The sequence below is a fragment of the Chanodichthys erythropterus genome, chromosome 8, assembly GCF_024489055.1.
Source record: "Chanodichthys erythropterus isolate Z2021 chromosome 8, ASM2448905v1, whole genome shotgun sequence".
Taxonomy (NCBI): domain Eukaryota; kingdom Metazoa; phylum Chordata; class Actinopteri; order Cypriniformes; family Xenocyprididae; genus Chanodichthys; species Chanodichthys erythropterus.
The window spans coordinates 28,903,805-28,929,436 of record NC_090228.1 but is presented as its reverse complement, the minus strand read 5'-3'; the positions used below and the strand labels follow the sequence as shown (position 1 = coordinate 28,929,436).

The 25,632-nt window shown below is 35.9% G+C and overlaps 1 protein-coding gene across 7 annotated transcripts in view; it reads right to left on the bottom strand.

Annotated features, from left to right (window-relative positions):
- Positions 1–20,822, bottom strand: part of LOC137024674 (ubiquitin carboxyl-terminal hydrolase 15-like) — a 29,159-nt gene extending 8,337 nt beyond the window's left edge. Inside the window, exons 1-6 of one of the 7 annotated variants that reach the window (XM_067392480.1) lie at positions 13,989–14,156; positions 13,737–13,864; positions 13,197–13,327; positions 1,274–1,400; positions 250–395; positions 103–164 (exon numbers count right to left, since the gene is read on the bottom strand). In XM_067392480.1, the coding sequence (XP_067248581.1) occupies positions 103–164; positions 250–395; positions 1,274–1,400; positions 13,197–13,327; positions 13,737–13,864; positions 13,989–14,077 (683 nt within the window). In that variant the 5' untranslated portion in view covers positions 14,078–14,156. The other 6 variants (XM_067392479.1, XM_067392481.1, XM_067392485.1 and 3 more) reach the window with 6 other exon arrangements.
- Between the last annotated feature and the right edge of the window lie 4,810 nt (positions 20,823–25,632).

Sequence of the window (25,632 nt, the reverse complement as noted above, 5' to 3'; positions counted from 1 at the left end):
GTTACAGGAAATGACGCAACCCTCAGGAAGAGATCAAGCAAACAAGCCAGTGTCAAAGCATCTGATGATCCGTGTGACGATCCGTACGTCCCAGCGACTCACTTGAGCGCCGAAGAGCCGCGAGGCCACGAGCCGTCTTCGTTCTTCTGTTCGATCACTAGCACCTGCGGACAGAAGACACGCTCAAAGCACACATTTCACCCCTGAACTCTGTCGTGACTGGACTATGAGCAGGTGACAGCGCCTCACCTGTCCCTGATAGAGCCCGGCGTCCTGAATGGTGCTGTCCGGCTTGTTGAGCGGCTCGAACGTGTTGCTCATGTACTTGTTCCACAGTCGCGTCTCCTTCTCGTCGGGAATACTGAACAGCTTCCGCATCTCTCGCTCGATGGTGTCTGCCGGGACAGAGGAGCGTTAGTTCATTCATTTACTCACCCTCACCACTTTAACTCAGACCAAGAGATTTCTGTCACACAACTACCACTGTGTCTCTTCAACACGTCCATAAGGAGATCTAACATTCATCAAACAAACACACTGAGCTTCTGTTTATGCATATTCATCCATCAGAGTTTATATGTGAATAAAAGCCTAAATTCATCATATAAAGTGAGCGTGTCTCTTCAGAAGAGCTGGACTAAACCACTCGATTCTCATGGATCTCTTCATGAAGCGTTTTATTAGTGTCAGTGGAGGACAGAAATCTCTCAGATATCATCAAAAATATCTTAATTTGTGTTCTGAAGATGAGCGAAAGTCTTACAGGTGTGGAACAACATGAGGGTGACAGAAATCTACATTTCTGAAACTATACCTTAAAAAACACAGTATTGTCTCTAAAATATAACACAATGTTAACTTGTTATTTATTGAACTGGTGTATGAAAACACATTTGCACTCGTGTTATTCGGGACAGAAACATCACTTGTGTGTTATATCATGATATAAATACGACACAATTTTTGCCCTGAAATCTTGAATTTTAGAGTAATTCTAACTGTATTGTACAGGCTTCATCACACAGAGAGTTGTTGACCTGCTTCACATTCGTCATCAATCAGCTGAATGAAACCAGATCAGTGTCTGACACACACATCTGAACTGAAACATGTTTCCATATTCAATGAATGAACTACAGTAGCTTCAGATTAAACTAACTAGATGATAAATGACTTGAAGATAAAGTGTTTCTGAGAGGATGATCACCCAGCAGAACCTGTGATAGTGTCAGTGGATCAGATGATGGACAGGATCTCAGTCCGTGTTCAGTACCTATAGTGTCTGCTTTGCTGAAGCGTCTGCTGACCATGTTGTCCATGTTTCCATCTTCACACAGCTTGAGCTCGGTGAGGTAGACTTCCACCTTACAGTGTTTGACGAACATGCCCTGCTCCACCACCTGAGGAACACACACACACACACACACGAGAGACAATCAGCATCACATGACAGGTTCGACTGCACTGCTGATGTGATCAGATTGATCTGAACAATGACTCTATCATCTTCTGTTTTCATCATATGTTCCTGTTCATCACTGTGAAGCTGCTCTGAATCTAAGCCTGTAGAAATAAAGCGGACTCAAGTCCTCAGATCATGTGACGTCTCTGCGTGTCACACTGTTAAACATGATGTTCTTCCTCAGGGTTTTTCCAGCTCAAATATCTAAACATTCTTTAAATCTGGACACATCAAAACCTTCAAAATGAAGTGAGCTTGTGCTTAAAACAAGAACAAATATCTGCCCATCAGAAAAACAAACTTAATTCAAAGAGAAAACAAGAAGATTTTTCTGGCTCCACAGATATTTGTTCAGACTCATTCGTTTTGATGCATTGAGCTCAAGTTCAGATGTTTGTACTGGAACTCATGATGAAGAACATCAGAAAAGAGCGATAAATCAAAGGTTTTTGCCAGACGTCAGCGTGTTGGTACAGGCGAGCCTGAGGAACGTCTATTTTAGCAGCAGCTGAAGCTCGACAGCTGAAGGATTCCAGACTATTTATTTCTCGCGGCCTGAAACGCGGCAGGAAAACCCCACGCTCTTCTCTCTATCAGGACGCCCGCTGCTTCCTTCACCCAGAGTCCTCCCTCTCCGCCCTCGGCCGGCGCGACCTTCCCTGGATCCGCGCGAACCTCGTCCCAAAGCCCAGAAGAGAGAGGAAGCAGTGTCCGAACCTGCTGCATGCTGGAGTCCATGTGTCCGGCGGTCGGTCATGTGCTGCTCCGGTCAGCACAGGAATAGCTCAGAGCCACCCGACACCCTCAGCACACACACACACACACACACACACACAGAGAGGGGGGCGGTGGAGGATTTGTGTACTCCCAATCTAACTGCTGAGTGACTCCCAATTAAAGGATTTGTGTACTCCCAATCTCAAAGGAAGATAGATCTGTGTATCACCAGCACACAAATGGTAAGACATGCCAAATTTGTTAAAAACTGAGCCCAGGGACAACAAATACAAGGACAATTAAAGAGGGCCAACAACAGAGCCCTGAGGAACCTCACAAGAGACAGGTGCTGTTGTTGAAACACACTTACCATACTGTACAGAGAATGATCTATTCGACAGACTTGAACCACTTTAAAACCGTCCCACAAAATCCAATCAAATGGGAGAATCGCTTTATAAGAATCACATGGTCTATTGTGTCAAATGCTGCGTTCAAGTCCAGTAGAAGCAGAGCTGCAGCGTTACCTCTGATGATACGAAGGTCATTAACAACTCTTAAAAGTGAGACTCTTAATTATCTAGGATGACATTAGCTGTGAATAAACCACATTCTGTAAAATCTTTAAGTGTGGTAGTTTTGAGATGATAATGCTTCAGTTCTAGAGGATCATCAAACACCGTCATTAAACGCCATCATTAAACACCTTCATTAAACACCATCATTAAACACGTCATTAAACCCCGCCATTAAACACCATCATTAAACACCGTCATTAAACACCGTCATTAAACGTCATCATTAAACACCTTCATTAAACACCATCATTAAACGTCATCATTAAACGTCATCATTAAACACCTTCATTAAACGTCATCATTAAACGTCGCCATTAAACGTCATCATTAAACACCGTTATTAAACATCATTATTAAACACCGTCATTAAAAGTCGTAATTAAACGGCGTTATTAAACGTCATCATTAAACACCATCATTAAACGTCGTCATTAACCCTTGAGGGACGGATTGGGCGGTACCGCCCAAAATGGCATACTTTTACAAATGTGTAGTTATCTCAAAAACTATTAATGCTAGAGAGATGCGGTCTTTTTTGCCGTCTTCCTCAGATTCCACTGAAAACAGCGGTATTAATATTGTATATTAAACGCGCTTCCGTTATTGCGCAATACCACTGCGTAAACAGGCCAATGAAAACGAGTATGTTAGGCAGATTCAACACGCAACAACCAATGTAAAAATTGCCGCTGGGAGGAATATTTTTCTAACCCAATCAGAGGAAGGTTACCATGATGTATTCTAGCCATTCAGAGGACTCTGTAAATCTGCTGTAGCCTTGTAAAAGCTCGCTGGCCTATAGTAAAAGACCGGCAGCCGGGTGTAATCAATAAGCGATCGGAGAATCAGCATCAGGTGGAGAAAGCAGAAAGCGATCGGAGTGTTACAGAGAGTGATCTGAGTATTAGCGAGCACAAAGAGATAAATTCGAGAGAGATATAGCATTATTACAGATTTGTTTTATTAAAATGGCAAGCAGTAAAAGATTTACGGCAGAACAAGCTCTGGAACAATTACTGGAAAGTGACGAGGAGAAATCTGGAGCAGACAGCTTTTACACCGATGGAGAGGCCTCGCTTTGCTCACTTGCATGCCTAGGCTGTTTGTAAAAAAAAGTTAATAATTTAATTGTTCTTTACACATTTGATTAAACAATAACACATTTCTGTCAAGCAAAGAGTTTGAAAAAAAATAAATTTTTTGTTCTATATTCTGTGATGTGTGATTTTCAGTAATAAATGACAAAAATCTAATTTTCGTTTTTGAAATTCTCTAGTTTACTGTACATTTTCTTTCACTCATACTTCCTTTCTAAACACATTACATGCATGCTTATGGTAGCTTAGGGTCTTCTGAATCCATAGATACCAAACACAGGGTGTTCCATCTCCTTTACATATGATTTATAAGCCCAAATATAAAAATAGAGAAAACAGACCAAAAAGGGCTTAGTCCCAAAAATAAAAAAACGCCTAGGACTGTTTGTAAATAAAGTTATTTATTTAACTGTTCTTTACACATTTGATTGAACATTAACCCATTTCTGTCAAGAAAAGGGTTAGAAAAATATATTTTTGGGTCAAAAACTTTTCACTATTGTTGTGTGAGGTAGGATTTTCAGTAATAAATGAGAAAAATCTCATTTTCGTTTTTGAAATTCTCTAGTTTATTGTACAATTTTTCACTCATACTGCCTTTATAAACATATTGCATGCATGCTTATTGTAGCTTAGGGTCTTCTGAATTCATTGATACCAAATACATGGTGGTCCATCATCATTACATATGGTTTATATTATTAAACACCATAATTAAACGGCATCATTAAACGTCATCATTAAACGTCGTCATTAAACGTCGTCATTAAACGTCATCATTAAACGTCATCATTAAACGTCGTCATTAAACGTCACCATTAATCATCATCATTAATCATCGTCATTAAACACCATCATTAAACGCCATAATCGTCATCATTAAACGTCATCATTAAACGTCATCATTAAACACCATCATTAAACATCATCATTAAACACCATCATTAAACACCATCATTAAACGTCATCATTAAACACCATCATTAAACGTCGTCATTAAACGTCATCATTAAACGTCATCATTAAACGTCATCATTAAACGCTGTCGTTAAACGTCATCATTAAACGTCACCATTAAACGTCATCATTAAACACCATCATTAAACGTCATCATTAAACGTCATCATTAAACACCATCATTAAACACCATCATTAAACGCCGTCATTAAACGCCGTCATTAAACGTCGTCATTAAACGTCGTCATTAAACACCATCAGTAAACACCATCATTAAACGTCATCATTAAACGTCGTCATTAAACACCATCATTAAACGTCATCATTAAACGTCGTCATTAAACGTTGTCATTAAACGTCGTCATTAAACATCATTAAACGCCGTCATTAAACGTCGTCATTAAACGTCGTCATTAAACGTCGTCATTAAACGTCGTCATTAAACGTCGTCATTAAACGTCATCATTAAACGTCATCATTAAACACCATCATTAAACACCATCATTAAACGCAGTCATTAAACGTCGTCATTAAACGTCGTCATTAAACGTCGTCATTAAACACCATCATTAAACGTCATCATTAAACGTCATCATTAAACGTCATCATTAAACGTCATCATTAAACGTCGTCATTAAACGTCACCATTAATCATCATCATTAATCATCGTCATTAAACACCATCATTAAACGTCATCATTAAACACCATCATTAAACGTCATCATTAAACACCATCAGTAAACACCATCAGTAAACACCATTAAACACCATCATTAAATGTCATTATTAAACACCATCAGTAAACACCGTCATTAAACGCCGTCATTAAACACCATCAGTAAACACCATCATTAAACGTTGTCATTAAACACCATCATTAAACACCATCATTAAACGTCATCATTAAACGCCATCATAATTAAACGCCGTCATTAAACGCCGTCATTAAACGTCGTCATTAAACGTCGTCATTAAACACCATCAGTAAACACCATCATTAAACGTCATCATTAAACGTCGTCATTAAACGTCGTCATTAAACACCATCAGTAAACACCATCATTAAACGTCGTCATTAAACGTCGTCATTAAACGTCGTCATTAAACACCATCATTAAACACCATCATTAAACACCACCATTAAACGCCATCATTAAACGTCATCATTAAACACCATCATTAAAGACCATCAGTAAACGTTGTCATTAAACATCACCATTAATCATCACCATTAATCATCGTCATTAAACACCATAATTAAACACCATCATTAAACGTCATCATTAAACGTCGTCATTAAACGTCACCATTAATCATCATCATTAATCATCGTCATTAATCATCGTCATTAAACACCATCATTAAACACCATTATTAAACACCACCATTAAACGCCATCATTAAACACCATAATTAAACACCATCATTACATACCATAATTAAACACCATCATTAAACGTCATCATTAAACGTCGTCATTAAACGTCACCATTAATCATCATCATTAATCATCGTCATTAATCATCGTCATTAAACACCATCATTAAACACCATTATTAAACACCACCATTAAACGCCATCATTAAACACCATAATTAAACACCATCATTACATACCATTATTAAACGTCATCATTAAACGCCATCATAATTAAACGCCGTCATTAAACGCCGTCATTAAACGTCGTCATTAAACGTCGTCATTAAACACCATCAGTAAACACCATCATTAAACGTCATCATTAAACGTCGTCATTAAACGTCGTCATTAAACACCATCAGTAAACACCATCATTAAACGTCGTCATTAAACGTCGTCATTAAACGTCGTCATTAAACACCATCATTAAACACCATCATTAAACACCATCATTAAACACCACCATTAAACGCCATCATTAAACGTCATCATTAAACACCATCATTAAAGACCATCAGTAAACGTTGTCATTAAACATCACCATTAATCATCACCATTAATCATCGTCATTAAACACCATAATTAAACACCATCATTAAACGTCATCATTAAACGTCGTCATTAAACGTCACCATTAATCATCATCATTAATCATCGTCATTAATCATCGTCATTAAACACCATCATTAAACACCATTATTAAACACCACCATTAAACGCCATCATTAAACACCATAATTAAACACCATCATTACATACCATTATTAAACACCATCAGTAAACGTTGTCATTAAACGTCACCATTAATCATCATCATTAATCATCGTCATTAAACACCATAATTAAACACCATCATTAAACGTCATCATTAAACGTCGTCATTAAACGTCGTCATTAAACGTCACCATTAATCATCATCATTAATCATCGTCATTAAACACCTTCATTAAACGCCATAATCATCATCATTAAACGTCATCATTAAACGTCATCATTAAACGTCATCATTAAACGCCGTCGTTAAACACCATCATTAAACGTCATCATTAAACACCTTCATTAAACACCATCATTAAACGCCGTCATTAAACACCATCATTAAACGTCATCATTAAACACCTTCATTAAATGCCGTTATTAAACGTCATCATTAAACACCATTATTAAACACCATCAGTAAACGTTGTTATTAAACGTCACCATTAATCATCATCATTAATCATCGTCATTAAACACCATCATTACACAACATTATTAAACACCATCAGTAAACGTTGTTATTAAACGTCACCATTAATCATCATCATTAATCATCGTCATTAAACACCATCATTACACACCATTATTAAACACCATCAGTAAACGTTGTCATTAAACGTCACCATTAATCACCATCATTAAACACCATCATTAAACGTCATCATTAAATGTCATTATTAAACACCATCAGTAAACACCGTCATTAAACGCCGTCATTAAACACCATCAGTAAACACCATCATTAAACGTTGTCATTAAACACAATCATTAAACACCATCATTAAACGTCATCATTAAACGCCATCATAATTAAACGCCGTCATTAAACGCCGTCATTAAACGTCGTCATTAAATGTCGTCATTAAACACCATCAGTAAACACCATCATTAAACGTCGTCATTAAACGTCGTCATTAAACACCATCATTAAACACCATCATTAAACACCACCATTAAACGTCATCATTAAACACCATCATTAAACACCATCATTACATACCATTATTAAACACCATCAGTAAACGTTGTCATTAAACGTCACCATTAATCATCATCATTAATCATCGTCATTAAACACCATCATTAAACGTCATCATTAAACACCATCAGTAAACGTTGTCATTAAACATCACCATTAATCATCACCATTAATCATCGTCATTAAACACCATAATTAAACACCATCATTAAACGTCATCATTAAACGTCGTCATTAAACGTCACCATTAATCATCATCATTAATCATCGTCATTAATCATCGTCATTAAACACCATCATTAAACACCATTATTAAACACCACCATTAAACGCCATCATTAAACACCATAATTAAACACCATCATTAAACGCCATCATTAAACACCATAATTAAACACCATCATTACATACCATTATTAAACACCATCAGTAAACGTTGTCATTAAACGTCACCATTAATCATCATCATTAATCATCGTCATTAAACACCATCATTAAACGTCATCATTAAACGTCGTCATTAAACGTCACCATTAATCATCATCATTAATCATCGTCATTAAACACCTTCATTAAACGCCATAATCATCATCATTAAACGTCATCATTAAACGTCATCATTAAACGCCGTCGTTAAACACCATCATTAAACGTCATCATTAAACACCTTCATTAAACACCATCATTAAACGCCGTCATTAAACACCATCATTAAACGTCATCATTAAACACCTTCATTAAATGCCGTCATTAAACGTCATCATTAAACGTCGTCATTAAACACCATCATTAAACACCATTATTAAACACCATCAGTAAACGTTGTTATTAAACGTCACCATTAATCATCATCATTAATCATCGTCATTAAACACCATCATTACACAACATTATTAAACACCATCAGTAAACGTTGTTATTAAACGTCACCATTAATCATCATCATTAATCATCGTCATTAAACACCATCATTAAACACCATTATTAAACGCCATCATTAAACGTCATCATTAAACACCATAATTAAACACCATCATTACATACCATTATTAAACACCATCAGTAAACGTTGTCATTAAACGTCACCATTAATCATCATCATTAATCATCGTCATTAAACACCATAATTAAACACTATCATTAAACGTCATCATTAAACGTCGTCATTAAACGTCACCATTAATCATCATCATTAATCATCGTCATTAAACACCATCATTAAACACCATTATTAAACACCACCATTAAACGCCATCATTAAACGTCATCATTAAACACCATAATTAAACACCATCATTACATACCATCATTAAACGTCATCATTAAACGTCGTCATTAAACGTCACCATTAATCATCATCATTAATCATCGTCATTAAACACCTTCATTAAACGCCATAATCATCATCATTAAACGTCATCATTAAACGTCATCATTAAACGCCGTCGTTAAACACCATAATTAAACACCATCATTACACACCATTATTAAACACCATCAGTAAATGTTGTCATTAAACGTCACCATTAATCATCATCATTAATCATCGTCATTAAACACCATAATTAAACACCATCATTAAACGTCGTCATTAAACACCATCAGTAAACACCATCAGTAAACGTCATCATTAAACACCATCATTAAACGCCGTCATTAAACACCTTCATTAAATGCCGTCATTAAACGTCGTCATTAAACACCATCAGTAAACACCATCATTAAACGTCATCATTAAACGTCGTCATTAAACACCATCATTAAACACCATTATTAAACACCATCAGTAAATGTTGTTATTAAACGTCACCATTAATCATCATCATTAATCATCGTCATTAAACACCATCATTACACACCATCATTAAACGCCGTCATTAAACACCATCATTAAACGTCATCATTAAACACCTTCATTAAATGCCGTCATTAAACGTCGTCATTAAACACCATCAGTAAACACAATCATTAAACGTCATCATTAAACGTCGTCATTAAACACCATCATTAAACACCATTATTAAACACCATCAGTAAACGTTGTTATTAAACGTCACCATTAATCATCATCATTAATCATCGTCATTAAACACCATCATTACACACCATCATTAAACGCCGTCATTAAACACCATCATTAAACGTCATCATTAAACACCTTCATTAAATGCCGTCATTAAACGTCGTCATTAAACACCATCAGTAAACACAATCATTAAACGTCATCATTAAACGTCGTCATTAAACACCATCATTAAACACCATTATTAAACACCATCAGTAAACGTTGTTATTAAACGTCACCATTAATCATCATCATTAATCATCGTCATTAAACACCATCATTACACACCATCATTAAACGCCGTCATTAAAAGGCGTCATTAAACGTCATCATTAAACGTCGTCATTAAACACCATCATTAAACACCATCATTAAACGTCGTCATTAAACGTCGTCATTAAACACCATCATTAAACACCATCAGTAAACACCATCATTAAACGTCATCATTAAACGTCATCATTAAACACCATCATTAAACGTCGTCATTAAACGTCATCATTAAACACCATCATTAAACGTCATCATTAAACGTCATCATTAAACACCATCATTAAACGTCGTCATTAAACGTCATCATTAAACACCATCATTAAACGTCATCATTAAACGTCATCATTAAACACCATCATTAAACGTCATCATTAAACACCATCATTAAACGTCATCATTAAACACCATCATTAAACACCATCAGTAAATGCCATCATTAAACACCATCATTAAACACCATCATTAAACACCATCAGTAAACACCATCATTAAACATCACCATTAATCATCGTCATTAAACACCATCATTAAACACCATCATTAAACACCATCATTAAACGCCGTCAGTAAACACCATCATTAAACGTCATCATTAAACACCTTCATTAAATGCCGTCATTAAACGTCGTCATTAAACACCATCAGTAAACACCATCATTAAACGTCATCATTAAACGTCGTCATTAAACACCATCATTAAACACCATCATTAAACACCATTATTAAACACCATCAGTAAACGTTGTTATTAAACGTCACCATTAATCATCATCATTAATCATCGTCATTAAACACCATCATTATACACCATCATTAAACGCCGTCATTAAAAGGCGTCATTAAACGTCATCATTAAACGTCGTCATTAAACACCATCAGTAAACACCATTAAACGTCGCCATTAAACGTCGTCATTAAACACCATCATTAAACACCATCAGTAAACACCATCAGTAAACACCATCATTAAACGTCATCATTAAACGTCATCATTAAACACCATCATTAAACACCGTCATTAAACGTCATCATTAAACACCATCATTAAACGTCATCATTAAACACCATCAGTAAATGCCATCATTAAACACCATCAGTAAACGTCATCATTAAACGTCATCATTAAACACCACCATTAATCATCGTCATTAAACACCATCATTAAACACCACCATTAATCATCGTCATTAAACACCATCATTAAACATTATTAAACACCATCATTAAAAAAAAGTCGTTATTAAACGTCATCATTAAACGGCGTCATTAAACATCATTAAACATTATTAAACACCATCAGTAAACGTTGTCATTAAACGTCACCATTAATCATCATCATTAATCATCGTCATTAAACACCATAATTAAACACCATCATTAAACGTCATCATTAAACACCATCAGTAAACACCATCAGTAAACGTTGTTATTAAACGTCACCATTAATCATCATCATTATACACCATCATTAAACGCCGTCATTAAAAGGCGTCATTAAACGTCATCATTAAACGTCGTCATTAAACACCATCAGTAAACACCATTAAACGTCGCCATTAAACGTCGCCATTAAACACCATCATTAAACACCATCAGTAAACACCATCAGTAAACACCATCATTAAACGTCATCATTAAACACCATCATTAAACACCGTCATTAAACGTCATCATTAAACACCATCATTAAACGTCATCATTAAACACCATCATTAAACGTCATCATTAAACACCATCAGTAAATGCCATCATTAAACACCATCAGTAAACGTCATCATTAAACGTCATCATTAAACACCACCATTAATCATCGTCATTAAACACCATCATTAAACACCACCATTAATCATCGTCATTAAACACCATCATTAAACGTCATCATTAAACACAGTCATTAAACATTATTAAACACCATCATTAAAAAAAGTCGTTATTAAATGTCATCATTAAACGGCGTCATTAAACATCATTAAACATTATTAAACACCATCAGTAAACGTTGTCATTAAACGTCACCATTAATCATCATCATTAATCATCGTCATTAAACACCATAATTAAACACCATCATTAAACGTCGTCATTAAACACCATCAGTAAACACCATCAGTAAACGTTGTTATTAAACGTCACCATTAATCATCATCATTAAACACCATAATTAAACACCATCATTAAACGTTGTCATTAAACACCATCATTAAACATCATCATTAAACGTCATCATTAAACACCTTCATTAAACACAGTCATTAAACATTATTAAACACCATCATTAAAAAAAAGTCGTTATTAAACGTCATCATTAAACGGCGTCATTAAACATCATTAAACATTATTAAACACCATCATTAAACACAGTCATTAAACGTCATAATTAAACGCAGTCATTAAACATCACGATGAACACGTAAGATTAGTCGCTTTTACAGACTCGTTATATCTTGTATAAGCAAGATGGCCACCTCAGTTTGTAACGTCTTGGTACTTAAGTTATTTTTGTTTGTCGTGTTTTGAGTAACTTTTTTCTGATCAGCTTTACTACGGACAAACTCCCAGATATCAGAAATTACACACCTAATAACTTTTGAACATTCAGACGTTTGACTGGACATTCCAGTTGGAGGAGCTGCGATCGTATAGAAGCGCTCCAAGCAACGCAAACGAGGAAAGTGCCGGCGCGCTCGTGAAATTCATTTTCGTTTACATTGCGTACACATATATATATATATTTTATATATGTGTACGCTGTTCCAGATGTATAACACATTATTATTACTATTTATTTAATTTTACTTATTTATCAGTATTTTCTTAGTTTTACATATTTAAATGCTCTTTCTGTTCTCAAATGTGTGTGTGTGTGTGTGTGTGTGTGTGTGTGTGCACCTTGCGGGCGATGGGCTCCTGTCCCTCCGTCAGGCCGTACCAGCTCACCAGGCGGCTCCAGCCGTCGGCTGGCAGCAGGATGTAGTCCAGCTCGTCGATCAGGTGCTCTCTGATGCCCATGGCGTCCCCATCTGCAGACGGGATAGAGCAGAACTGCTTTAGAGACCGTGTCAGGACAGAGCTGAAGCGTGAGTGTGACCCGTGTCAGGACAGAGCAGGCTGGAGGGGGCATTGGGGGTTAGTGTCACAGCATGTCCCCTAATCACACGGTCATTCAGCACACTCATGACTGAGACCAAAATCCATATTTGTGTGTATTTGGTCATTCATGTGTTCCAGGACCAACGTCTTCAGCAGCAGTTATCCCACAGGAACACCAACACATGACTGATCAGCAGTGCTTATGTTTGTTTATTATGGGATATGTGTTTGTGTGATGGAGACGGGACAGAGCTGAAGCATGTGTGTGACCCCTGTCAGGACAGAGCAGATCTGTGTCAGGAGGGATGTTAGTGACGTTAGGGAGGGAGGGACACGCACCTCTGAGCAGCCCGCGGTTGTCCACCGGTCCCGGGTACACGCTCTGCTCACCCATCTGGTACTTGTCCCAGCTGTCGAAGCCCACATACTTCTTCCACTGCTTGAACCAGTGACTGTCCACCAGATACCTGCAGGAAGTGACATCATATCAACACTGACTGACCGATCGTCTGATTCGCGTGATCTCTAATGACAGCTCGTGTTCCTCACAGAGCGCGTGTCTGACGCGACTCATCATCGCGCGCGTCTCACCAGGTGTCTGCTCTGCGTAGCGGCGTCTTCAGGAGCGTCGCGATCTCTCCTCTCTGCGTCTCCACATCCGCCGCGCCGCCTTCCGCCATCTTCACTCGAGCACTGCATGCTGGGAAGAGCCGCTGGCGTCACCACGCACGCAGCCGCGTCTGTGTGACGTCACGAAACCTCTGAACTGGAGGAGCGTCGTGATTTTTAATGAAGGAATTGTAATATTAAGTTTAATAATTGTGAACATAAAGAAGAGCATATAAGTTAGTGTTATTAAAACTTACAGGATTAAACAGTGTTTATGTGAGGAAACACGTCATCTTAAAGTGACGTAAACAAACTAATGAAATAACTGAAGAAATGAGGAGGAAAAGGGATCGATTGATTTCTTATCCTGTGATGGAGAACAGTAACATTACAATATGTTGCTTATTATAGCGCCACCATGTGTCTGAATCTTATTAGCTGCTGACGGTCATGTTTGTTGAATATGTGTTATCATTTGATGAATATGAATGTGCAGATCTGAGTGTTTTTCAGCTGTAGCGCCCCCTATGGCTGGATCTGAGTATATTGGTCTGTTTCCTCATGATATCATCAGTGTGTATCAGGATTCATTGGGTTTGATCAGCAGATGAATGTGTGATGTCTGATCATTTCATATCTTCACAGAGCTTTAATGTATCAGGGTTTTCATGAGTTTTGAGTGAACAACACCAACAGTCCAGAAGAAGTTTTTATTATTTCCTCAATGACGTACAGACATGTTTAGAGCAGAAAAACAATCATTGATAAACAGCACAAACACAGTAATGATGCTGCAGCTTGAACCCCTGAAATACACTTGATTAAAATATGTTCAGCTAATCTCAGTTCTACACACATGATAAATGACTGATAATAAAAACTCATTTCATCAGCATAAACTTGAGAAAACACACACACTGATCCATATGAGGACAGATGTTCAGATGTTCAGCTAATCTCAGTTCTACACACATGATAAATGATTGAGTGACACTATAATAAAAACTCATTTCATCACCATAAACTTGAGAAAACACACACACTGATCCATATGAGGACAGATGTTCAGATGTTCAGCTAATCTCAGTTCTACACACATGATAAATGATTGAGTGACACTATAATAAAAACTGATTTCCATCACTATAAACTTGAGAAAACACACACACTGATCCATATGAGGACAGATGTTCAGATGTTCAGCTAATCTCAGTTCTACACACATGATAAATGATTGAGTGACACTATAATAAAAACTGATTTCCATCACTATAAACTTGAGAAAACACACACACTGATCCATATGAGGACAGATGTTCAGATGTTCAGCTAATCTCAGTTCTACACACATGATAAATGACTGATGTGACACTATAATAAAGGCAAGGCAAGGCAATTTTATTTGTATAGCACATTTCATACACAATGGTAATTCAAAGTGCTTTACATAAAAAAGAATAATAAAAATAGAACATAAGGAATAGAAATAACGGTAACACTTTAAATTAAGGTTCCCTTTGTAATGTGTGTTACTATGTTCCCTATGTTCATAACTCATTAATAAATGGTTCACAGGTTTTCACTTTACATTAAGATTCCTTTTCATAGGTTGTTAATGTTCATAACTCATTAATAAATGGTTCACAGGTTTTCTGTCACGATCACCAGTGAGAGTGCCCTATCAGCCACTAGAGGGCACTCCATCCCGGACTCTCATTTCCACCCATTGCATTCACTACATTACCCATAACGCACTGCCGGACTCATTATCTCATGATCACTTCATTACACACACCTGTTTTGTATTATGTTATTAGTGTCTGTCTATTTATACTGAGTTGTTTCTGTCCTTGGTTGTGGTTTATTGTATTTTGTTACGTGCACTTTTGTTTTCTCTGGTTTTCTGTATTGGACTGTTTTTGTGGAGTTTAACCTTTGCCTGTGCTCTGGATTACATGCTTGGAGTTTCCTGTAATAAACATCGCTGCACTTGGATCTTACCATCTTGTTCTTGTGTGCACCGTGACATTTTCACTTTACATTATTATTATTACTGGTCTTGTGGTGAACAATGAATCCGTGCAAGTTAAAACACAGAAAAAACTTGTTTGCTGCAGTAATCTTTAATCAAAATCTGAAAAGTTACTTCTGGTCTGGAATGGCGTTCCTTCTCTGATAACGTCAGTTTGACGGCTTGGGTTGAAAACGTGTAAACCACTCTTCTGCAACCGTTCGTCTGCTATGAGTGAGATATGGAGAGGAGGAGTGCGAGAGATGGAAAGGAGGAGAATCAGGGTATCTTCCGTTCATTCATGTTTTGATTTGATATTGAAATCAGAAAAATGAGAAAACCACACTTTTTTTCGTTTTTCATTTTCAAAATGAAAACGAAAAAACAAAAAACTGTCTCGATTTTTCTTTTTTCGTTCTGGGGTTGGAAACAAATAAGCAGTTTGAAAATTCGATCTCTACATGTGGGCGGGAATGAAACGCCTCTTTCCGCTGATTGGTCAACCAGACGTCAAACCGTGTCGTCATCGGTTCAGCTCAACAGAATAAAAGTCCCTCGCTCTACAGCTGTACGAATTCTTAACGCGTTTATTCTACATTTTATCTCTTTCTCATGAAATATTTATTTACTTTGCAGCTGCACACAATTACCTCCATTCTACAATGTTGGCACAGTGCCTGTTTTATTGAAGTGACCAACTATAAAAATCTAGCGAAGCTGCTCAACGCACTGGGCAGCGAATGTATAGGCACACATTGAATTAAAGAGTGCAAATCAGTAGCCGATGTAAATATGCAGCAGTCATAACTTTTGTTGTAGACAACACCCTGAGTTTTGGGATCTGGGATGAATTTGAAATATGACAGATATGAAAATATATTACATGTTATTAGTTCATCAAAGCGGTGCTATAGAGAGATGGACTTAAAATGCGAATTGGATGATTTGATGATGGAGGTGAACTCGTTTATGCCCATTTGAAATAGGCTTTCACACATTTAAAAAAAAAAGTAAAATAAATAAATAAAGGGAAAAATGTTAAAACAGTGTTAAAATATAACCATTATAGTGCTCTCTTAAGAAGATATCAATTATACTTTATCAATATTAGGCTATATATCAAAACCCTGAAATAACACTAACAATAATGAGATAAAGAGTATTTTTATAGCCTATTTATTGTCATCTGTATGTGTCAGAAATTAACTGTAATTGATTTAATTGATTTCCAGGGGATTTGGGGACTTTTTCCTAATCTTATTAGATATGTATGCTTTCTTTAATGTTAAGTTCTTAAATGTTGTCATTTAAATTACAATAATATGATGCTATAGGTTTTACCAGTTAAATCAGTATCAAACAAAGGCTTGCAGAGGTGTCAAAGAAGCAGCACCTGAAGTTGCTTTTAGATTTATGAGTTAGATTGCTCAGAGAGGGCAGTATATGTGTACGAATTACAACTGCATAATGTAATGATATTAATGTTTTACACATCATTTTGAATACAGAAAATTTTAAATGACAAAATGAAATGATAATTGGATTATGAAATTAATGTCGCCAGTAGGTGTCAGCAAGTCTTTGTGTTAATGATTCATTTATTTAAGCGATTCATTCAAAACGCTGATTCATTCAAGAATAAATCAATTGGATCTCTATAATCGTTCGGGCCAGTCAACTGATTTGTTCAAAGACTCTCATTCATTCAGGAATGAAACACTGCTCTGTGCGCTACGAGTCAGTCACACAACGGCTCTGATCTGCATTGGAAGTTTAGTCGGCAGAGAAATTAAAACACCGGTTTGTGTGACATTCATTAATACTCAATATTAATGAAATAAACTCAGAATATTGCCTTAAACAAAAGTTATAGCTTTAAGAAAAGGAAAAAAATAGCATGTTGCACATATATTATGAAACAGAATGATAACTTAATATTTGACATTTGACATGTCCTACACTTCTCTATGAAAAAAACTCAAAATAGAATAGGCATAATAGATGTGCTGTGACTGTAAAATACACACAAATATATATATATATATATATATATATATATATATATATATATATATATATATATATATATATATATATATATATATTCATAGCCTATCTATCATTTCAGTTCCATCCCATGTTGTCTAAAACAAAAGACATTTCTACACTCAATGTATCAAAGTTGTAGGCTGGGGGTAGTTGTGTGCAGCTGCAAAGTAAATTAATATTTATGAGATAAACTAATATTTCACGTGATGAATTAATGTCTACACAGAATAAAGCCCTGACTCTGCATCAGAACGATTTGTGTCAACATTCACTAGTCTGGCTATTTGATGAGAAAGAGATAAAATGTAGAATAAACGCGTTAAGAATCAGTACAGCTGTAGAACGAGGGACTTTTATTCTGTTGAGCTGAACCGATGAACAACTGATGACGACATGGTTTGACGTCTGGTTGACCAATCAGCGGAAAGAAGTTTCATTCCCGCCCACATGTAGAGATCGAATATTCAAACTGCCTATTTGTTTCCAACCCCAGAACGAAAAAAGAAAAATCAAGCCAATTTTTTGTTTTTTCGTTTTCATTTTGAAAATGAAAAACGAAAAAAAGTGTGGTTTTCTCATTTTTCTGATTTCAATATCAAATCAAAACATGAATGAACGGAAGATACCCTGATTGAGGAGCACTAAAGTAAAACTCTGCTCTCTATTCAATATTCTGTTTCACTTGGAAATACGTCACAACACTGGAGAAGAGTCGTTTGCAACTTCCGGTTCACGCAGACTTTAATATCTAATCAAGTTATGGTTATTATCTTTTGTTTTATTTCCAAAATAAAGTTGGAATTTTGTCTTTAAAAAACAATAATTTTGTTTTTATACACTGCTGTGGAGAGGCATCATGACCTTTTTGGAGAGTATCATGGGTAAGACAAAAACTTCTGGTAAGCAACATAGTAAGACAAGTGGCAGTCATGAGATATTAATAAGAAAGCACAAATACAACAACCTTCAGTCTAATTATGATAGTCAATTTTTGCTGCATCATAAAATAAACCAGAAATCTGGTTTTGAGTTAAATATGTTAATAAATATATTTATTAAGCATTTATAACATGTGAGTTAAAAACGGCTCACTATTTGGCAGGTATTGCATTAAAGTCGCCTTTTTATTCATGCAGTTATAACTGCATTATTAATGATTTATAATGCATTTGTAAATGACTTATTACTCATTAACAAACACCTTTATAAACCCTTTACAAAGGGAACCTTAATGTAAAGTGTTACCGAAATAACAGTAAAAACAGAGAATTTTGCTATCTGGATGGAAGAGCTAGGAAGTCTCAGGGAGTTTGTTGTTGTTGTTGTTGTTGTCCATCAGAGTGGATCTAAACTAGGGATGTCCAGATCCGATCACGTGATCGGAAATCGGGCCCGATCATGTGGTTTCAGACTCGATCGGAATCGGACATTACCTCCCGATCAAGACTCGGATATATATGTATTAGGGGTGCAACGGTTCTCGGTAAAAACGGTTCTCCAGTTACGGACCGCATCTCGAACGACGACGCATCTATTGGTTAATATGGTTTGTTTAAAATAGCAACGTGGAAAACAGACAGAGTTCAGATAATGTATGTTTCAGTCGATGACTGAATGATTGAGTGACACTATAATAAAAACTCATTTCATCAGCATAAACTTGAGAAAACACACACACTGATCCATATGAGGACAGATGTTCAGATGTTCAACTAATCTCAGTTCTACACACATGATAAATGATTGAGTGACACTATAATAAAAACTCATTTCATCACCATAAACTTGAGAAAACACACACACTGATCCATATGAGGACAGATGTTCAGATGTTCAGCTAATCTCAGTTCTACACACATGATAAATGATTGAGTGACACTATAATAAAAACTCATTTCATCACCATAAACTTGAGAAAACACACACACTGATCCATATGAGGACAGATGTTCAGATGTTCAACTAATCTCAGTTCTACACACATGATAAATGACTGATGTGACACTATAATAAAAACTCATTTCATCACCATAAACTTGAGAAAACACACACACTGATCCATATGAGGACAGATGTTCAGATGTTCAACTAATCTCAGTTCTACACACATGATAAATGACTGAGTGACACTATAATAAAAACTCATTTCATCACCATAAACTTGAGAAAACACACACACTGATCCATATGAGGACAGATGTTCAGATGTTCAGCTAATCTCAGTTCTACACACATGATAAATGATTGATAATAAAAACTCATTTCATCACCATAAACTTGAGAAAACACTCACACTGATCCATATGAGGACAGATGTTCAGATGTTCAGCTAATCTCAGTTCTACACACATGATAAATGATTGAGTGACACTATAATAAAAACTCATTTCATCACCATAAACTTGAGAAAACACACACACACTGATCCATATGAGGACAGATGTTCAGATGTTCAGCTAATCTCAGTTCTACACACATGATAAATGATTGAGTGACACTATAATAAAAACTCATTTCATCACCATAAACTTGAGAAAACACACACACACTGATCCATATGAGGACAGATGTTCAGATGTTCAGCTAATCTCAGTTCTACACACATGATAAATGATTGATAATAAAAACTCATTTCATCAGCATAAACTTGAGAAAACACACACACTGATCCATATGAGGACAGATGTTCAGATGTTCAGCTAATCTCAGTTCTACACACATGATAAATGATTGATAATAAAACTCATTTCATCACCATAAACTTGAGAAAACACTCACACTGATCCATATGAGGACAGATGTTCAGATGTTCAGCTAATCTCAGTTCTACACACATGATAAATGACTGAGTGACACTATAATAAAAACTCATTTCATCACCATAAACTTGAGAAAACACTCACACTGATCCATATGAGGACAGATGTTCAGATGTTCAGCTAATCTCAGTTCTACACACATGATAAATGATTGATGTGACACTATAATAAAAACTCATTTCATCACCATAAACTTGAGAAAACACACACACTGATCCATATGAGGACAGATGTTCAGATGTTCAGCTAATCTCAGTTCTACACACATGATAAATGATTGAGTGACACTATAATAAAAACTCATTTCCATCAGCATAAACTTGAGAAAACACTCACACACTGATCCATATGAGGACAGATGTTCAGATGTTCAGCTAATCTCAGTTCTACACACATGATAAATGATTGAGAGACACTATAATAAAAACTCATTTCCATCAGCATAAACTTGAGAAAACACACACACTGATCCATATGAGGACAGATGTTCAGATGTTCAGCTAATCTCAGTTCTACACACATGATAAATGATTGATGTGACACTATAATAAAAACTCATTTCCATCAGCATAAACTTGAGAAAACACACACACTGATCCATATGAGGACAGATGTTCAGATGTTCAGCTAATCTCAGTTCTACACACATGATAAATGATTGATAATAAAAACTCATTTCATCACCATAAACTTGAGAAAACACTCACACTGATCCATATGAGGACAGATGTTCAGATGTTCAGCTAATCTCAGTTCTACACACATGATAAATGATTGATAATAAAAACTCATTTCATCACCATAAACTTGAGAAAACACACACACTGATCCATATGAGGACAGATGTTCAGATGTTCAGCTAATCTCAGTTCTACACACATGATAAATGATTGATAATAAAAACTCATTTCATCACCATAAACTTGAGAAAACACTCACACTGATCCATATGAGGACAGATGTTCAGATGTTCAGCTAATCTCAGTTCTACACACATGATAAATGATTGAGTGACACTATAATAAAAACTCATTTCATCACCATAAACTTGAGAAAACACACACACTGATCCATATGAGGACAGATGTTCAGATGTTCAGCTAATCTCAGTTCTACACACATGATAAATGATTGATAATAAAAACTCATTTCATCACCATAAACTTGAGAAAACACTCACACTGATCCATATGAGGACAGATGTTCAGATGTTCAGCTAATCTCAGTTCTACACACATGATAAATGATTGATAATAAAAACTCATTTCATCACCATAAACTTGAGAAAACACTCACACTGATCCATATGAGGACAGATGTTCAGATGTTCAGCTAATCTCAGTTCTACACACATGATAAATGATTGATAATAAAAACTCATTTCATCACCATAAACTTGAGAAAACACACACACTGATCCATATGAGGACAGATGTTCAGATGTTCAACTAATCTCAGTTCTACACACATGATAAATGACTGATGTGACACTATAATAAAAACTCATTTCATCACCATAAACTTGAGAAAACACACACACTGATCCATATGAGGACAGATGTTCAGATGTTCAGCTAATCTCAGTTCTACACACATGATAAATGATTGATGTGACACTATAATAAAAACTCATTTCATCACCATAAACTTGAGAAAACACACACACTGATCCATATGAGGACAGATGTTCAGATGTTCAGCTAATCTCAGTTCTACACACATGATAAATGATTGATGTGACACTATAATAAAAACTCATTTCATCACCATAAACTTGAGAAAACACTCACACTGATCCATATGAGGACAGATGTTCAGATGTTCAGCTAATCTCAGTTCTACACACATGATTAATGATTGAGTGACACTATAATAAAAACTCATTTCATCACCATAAACTTGAGAAAACACACACACTGATCCATATGAGGACAGATGTTCAGATGTTCAGCTAATCTCAGTTCTACACACATGATAAATGATTGATAATAAAAACTCATTTCATCACCATAAACTTGAGAAAACACTCACACTGATCCATATGAGGACAGATGTTCAGATGTTCAGATAATCTCAGTTCTACACACATGATAAATGATTGAGTGACACTATAATAAAAACTCATTTCATCACCATAAACTTGAGAAAACACTCACACTGATCCATATGAGGACAGATGTTCAGATGTTCAGCTAATCTCAGTTCTACACACATGATAAATGATTGAGTGACACTATAATAAAAACTCATTTCATCACCATAAACTTGAGAAAACACACACACTGATCCATATGAGGACAGATGTTCAGATGTTCAGCTAATCTCAGTTCTACACACATGATAAATGATTGAGTGACACTATAATAAAAACTCATTTCATCAGCATAAACTTGAGAAAACACACACACTGATCCATATGAGGACAGATGTTCAGATGTTCAGCTAATCTCAGTTCTACACACATGATAAATGATTGATAATAAAAACTCATTTCATCACCATAAACTTGAGAAAACACACACACTGATCCATATGAGGACAGATGTTCAGATGTTCAGCTAATCTCAGTTCTACACACATGATAAATGATTGATAATAAAACTCATTTCATCACCATAAACTTGAGAAAACACTCACACTGATCCATATGAGGACAGATGTTCAGATGTTCAGATAATCTCAGTTCTACACACATGATAAATGATTGATAATAAAACTCATTTCATCACCATAAACTTGAGAAAACACTCACACTGATCCATATGAGGACAGATGTTCAGATGTTCAGATAATCTCAGTTCTACACACATGATAAATGATTGATAATAAAACTCATTTCATCACCATAAACTTGAGAAAACACTCACACTGATCCATATGAGGACAGATGTTCAGATGTTCAGCTAATCTCAGTTCTACACACATGATAAATGATTGAGTGACACTATAATAAAAACTCATTTCATCACCATAAACTTGAGAAAACACACACACTGATCCATATGAGGACAGATGTTCAGATGTTCAGCTAATCTCAGTTCTACACACATGATAAATGATTGAGTGACACTATAATAAAAACTCATTTCCATCAGCATAAACTTGAGAAAACACTCACACACTGATCCATATGAGGACAGATGTTCAGATGTTCAGCTAATCTCAGTTCTACACACATGATAAATGATTGATAATAAAAACTCATTTCATCACCATAAACTTGAGAAAACACACACACTGATCCATATGAGGACAGATGTTCAGATGTTCAGCTAATCTCAGTTCTACACACATGATAAATGATTGATAATAAAAACTCATTTCATCACCATAAACTTGAGAAAACACACACACTGATCCATATGAGGACAGATGTTCAGATGTTCAGCTAATCTCAGTTCTACACACATGATAAATGATTGATAATAAAAACTCATTTCATCACCATAAACTTGAGAAAACACTCACACTGATCCATATGAGGACAGATGTTCAGATGTTCAGCTAATCTCAGTTCTACACACATGATAAATGATTGAGTGACACTATAATAAAAACTCATTTCATCACCATAAACTTGAGAAAACACTCACACTGATCCATATGAGGACAGATGTTCAGATGTTCAGCTAATCTCAGTTCTACACACATGATAAATGATTGAGTGACACTATAATAAAAACTCATTTCATCACCATAAACTTGAGAAAACACTCACACTGATCCATATGAGGACAGATGTTCAGATGTTCAGCTAATCTCAGTTCTACACACATGATAAATGATTGATAATAAAAACTCATTTCATCACCATAAACTTGAGAAAACACACACACTGATCCATATGAGGACAGATGTTCAGATGTTCAACTAATCTCAGTTCTACACACATGATAAATGATTGAGTGACACTATAATAAAAACTCATTTCATCACCATAAACTTGAGAAAACACACACACACACACACACACAATTACATTAAATTAAATTAAATTCAAAGTGTACTTTATTGGCATGACAATTGTTGCAAAGTATTGTCAAAGCATTTTTATCATCAACATACAGTGAATCACATGTACATATGGAAACATAAAAAGCAGAACGATTAATCAACATTTAGAATTCTATGAACAATTTAGAATTGTGTGTGTGTGTGTGTGTGTGTGTGAGCGCATTACTGATTTGTCGACTCCTCCCTCTTTTTGTGACAGGTATCAATGTATCTTGCTGCTAGTAGGATACAATCTCTTTTTTCACCTAATAAATTTTGAATTTGTGTTTTATTGTTTACTTTTATGAAGTTAGGGCAAAGTATTTCAAGTTTTGAATCAAATGTGTTTCTGGTTTCCTCATAGTTGGGGCAGCTGGTGAGGAAGTGTTGCTCTGTGTCCAGTAGGGGCAGATGCGTCTCTCTCTGGGCAGCAGTTCTGTCTGTATCCGCCCGTCTCTACAGTCAGCGTGTGATTGCTCAGTCTGTACCTCATCATTCTTCTTCTTAATTTACAGTCTTTCACTGTACTCAGATATTCTGCTGTGCTGTCTCTATTTAGGGCCAAATAACATTCGAGTTTACTTTGTTTTTCTGTTGTTTCAGTCCAATAGGTCAGGTAATTGTTTTTTTGTGCTTTTGTAACTCTGTGTTTGAGGGTGTCAGTGTACTGAGGCTGGCTGTTGTTAGTCGTTTTAGTTTGTTTTTGCAGCCTCAGGATCACCTGAATCAGGGGCTTTTTTCAATGTTCATTTCA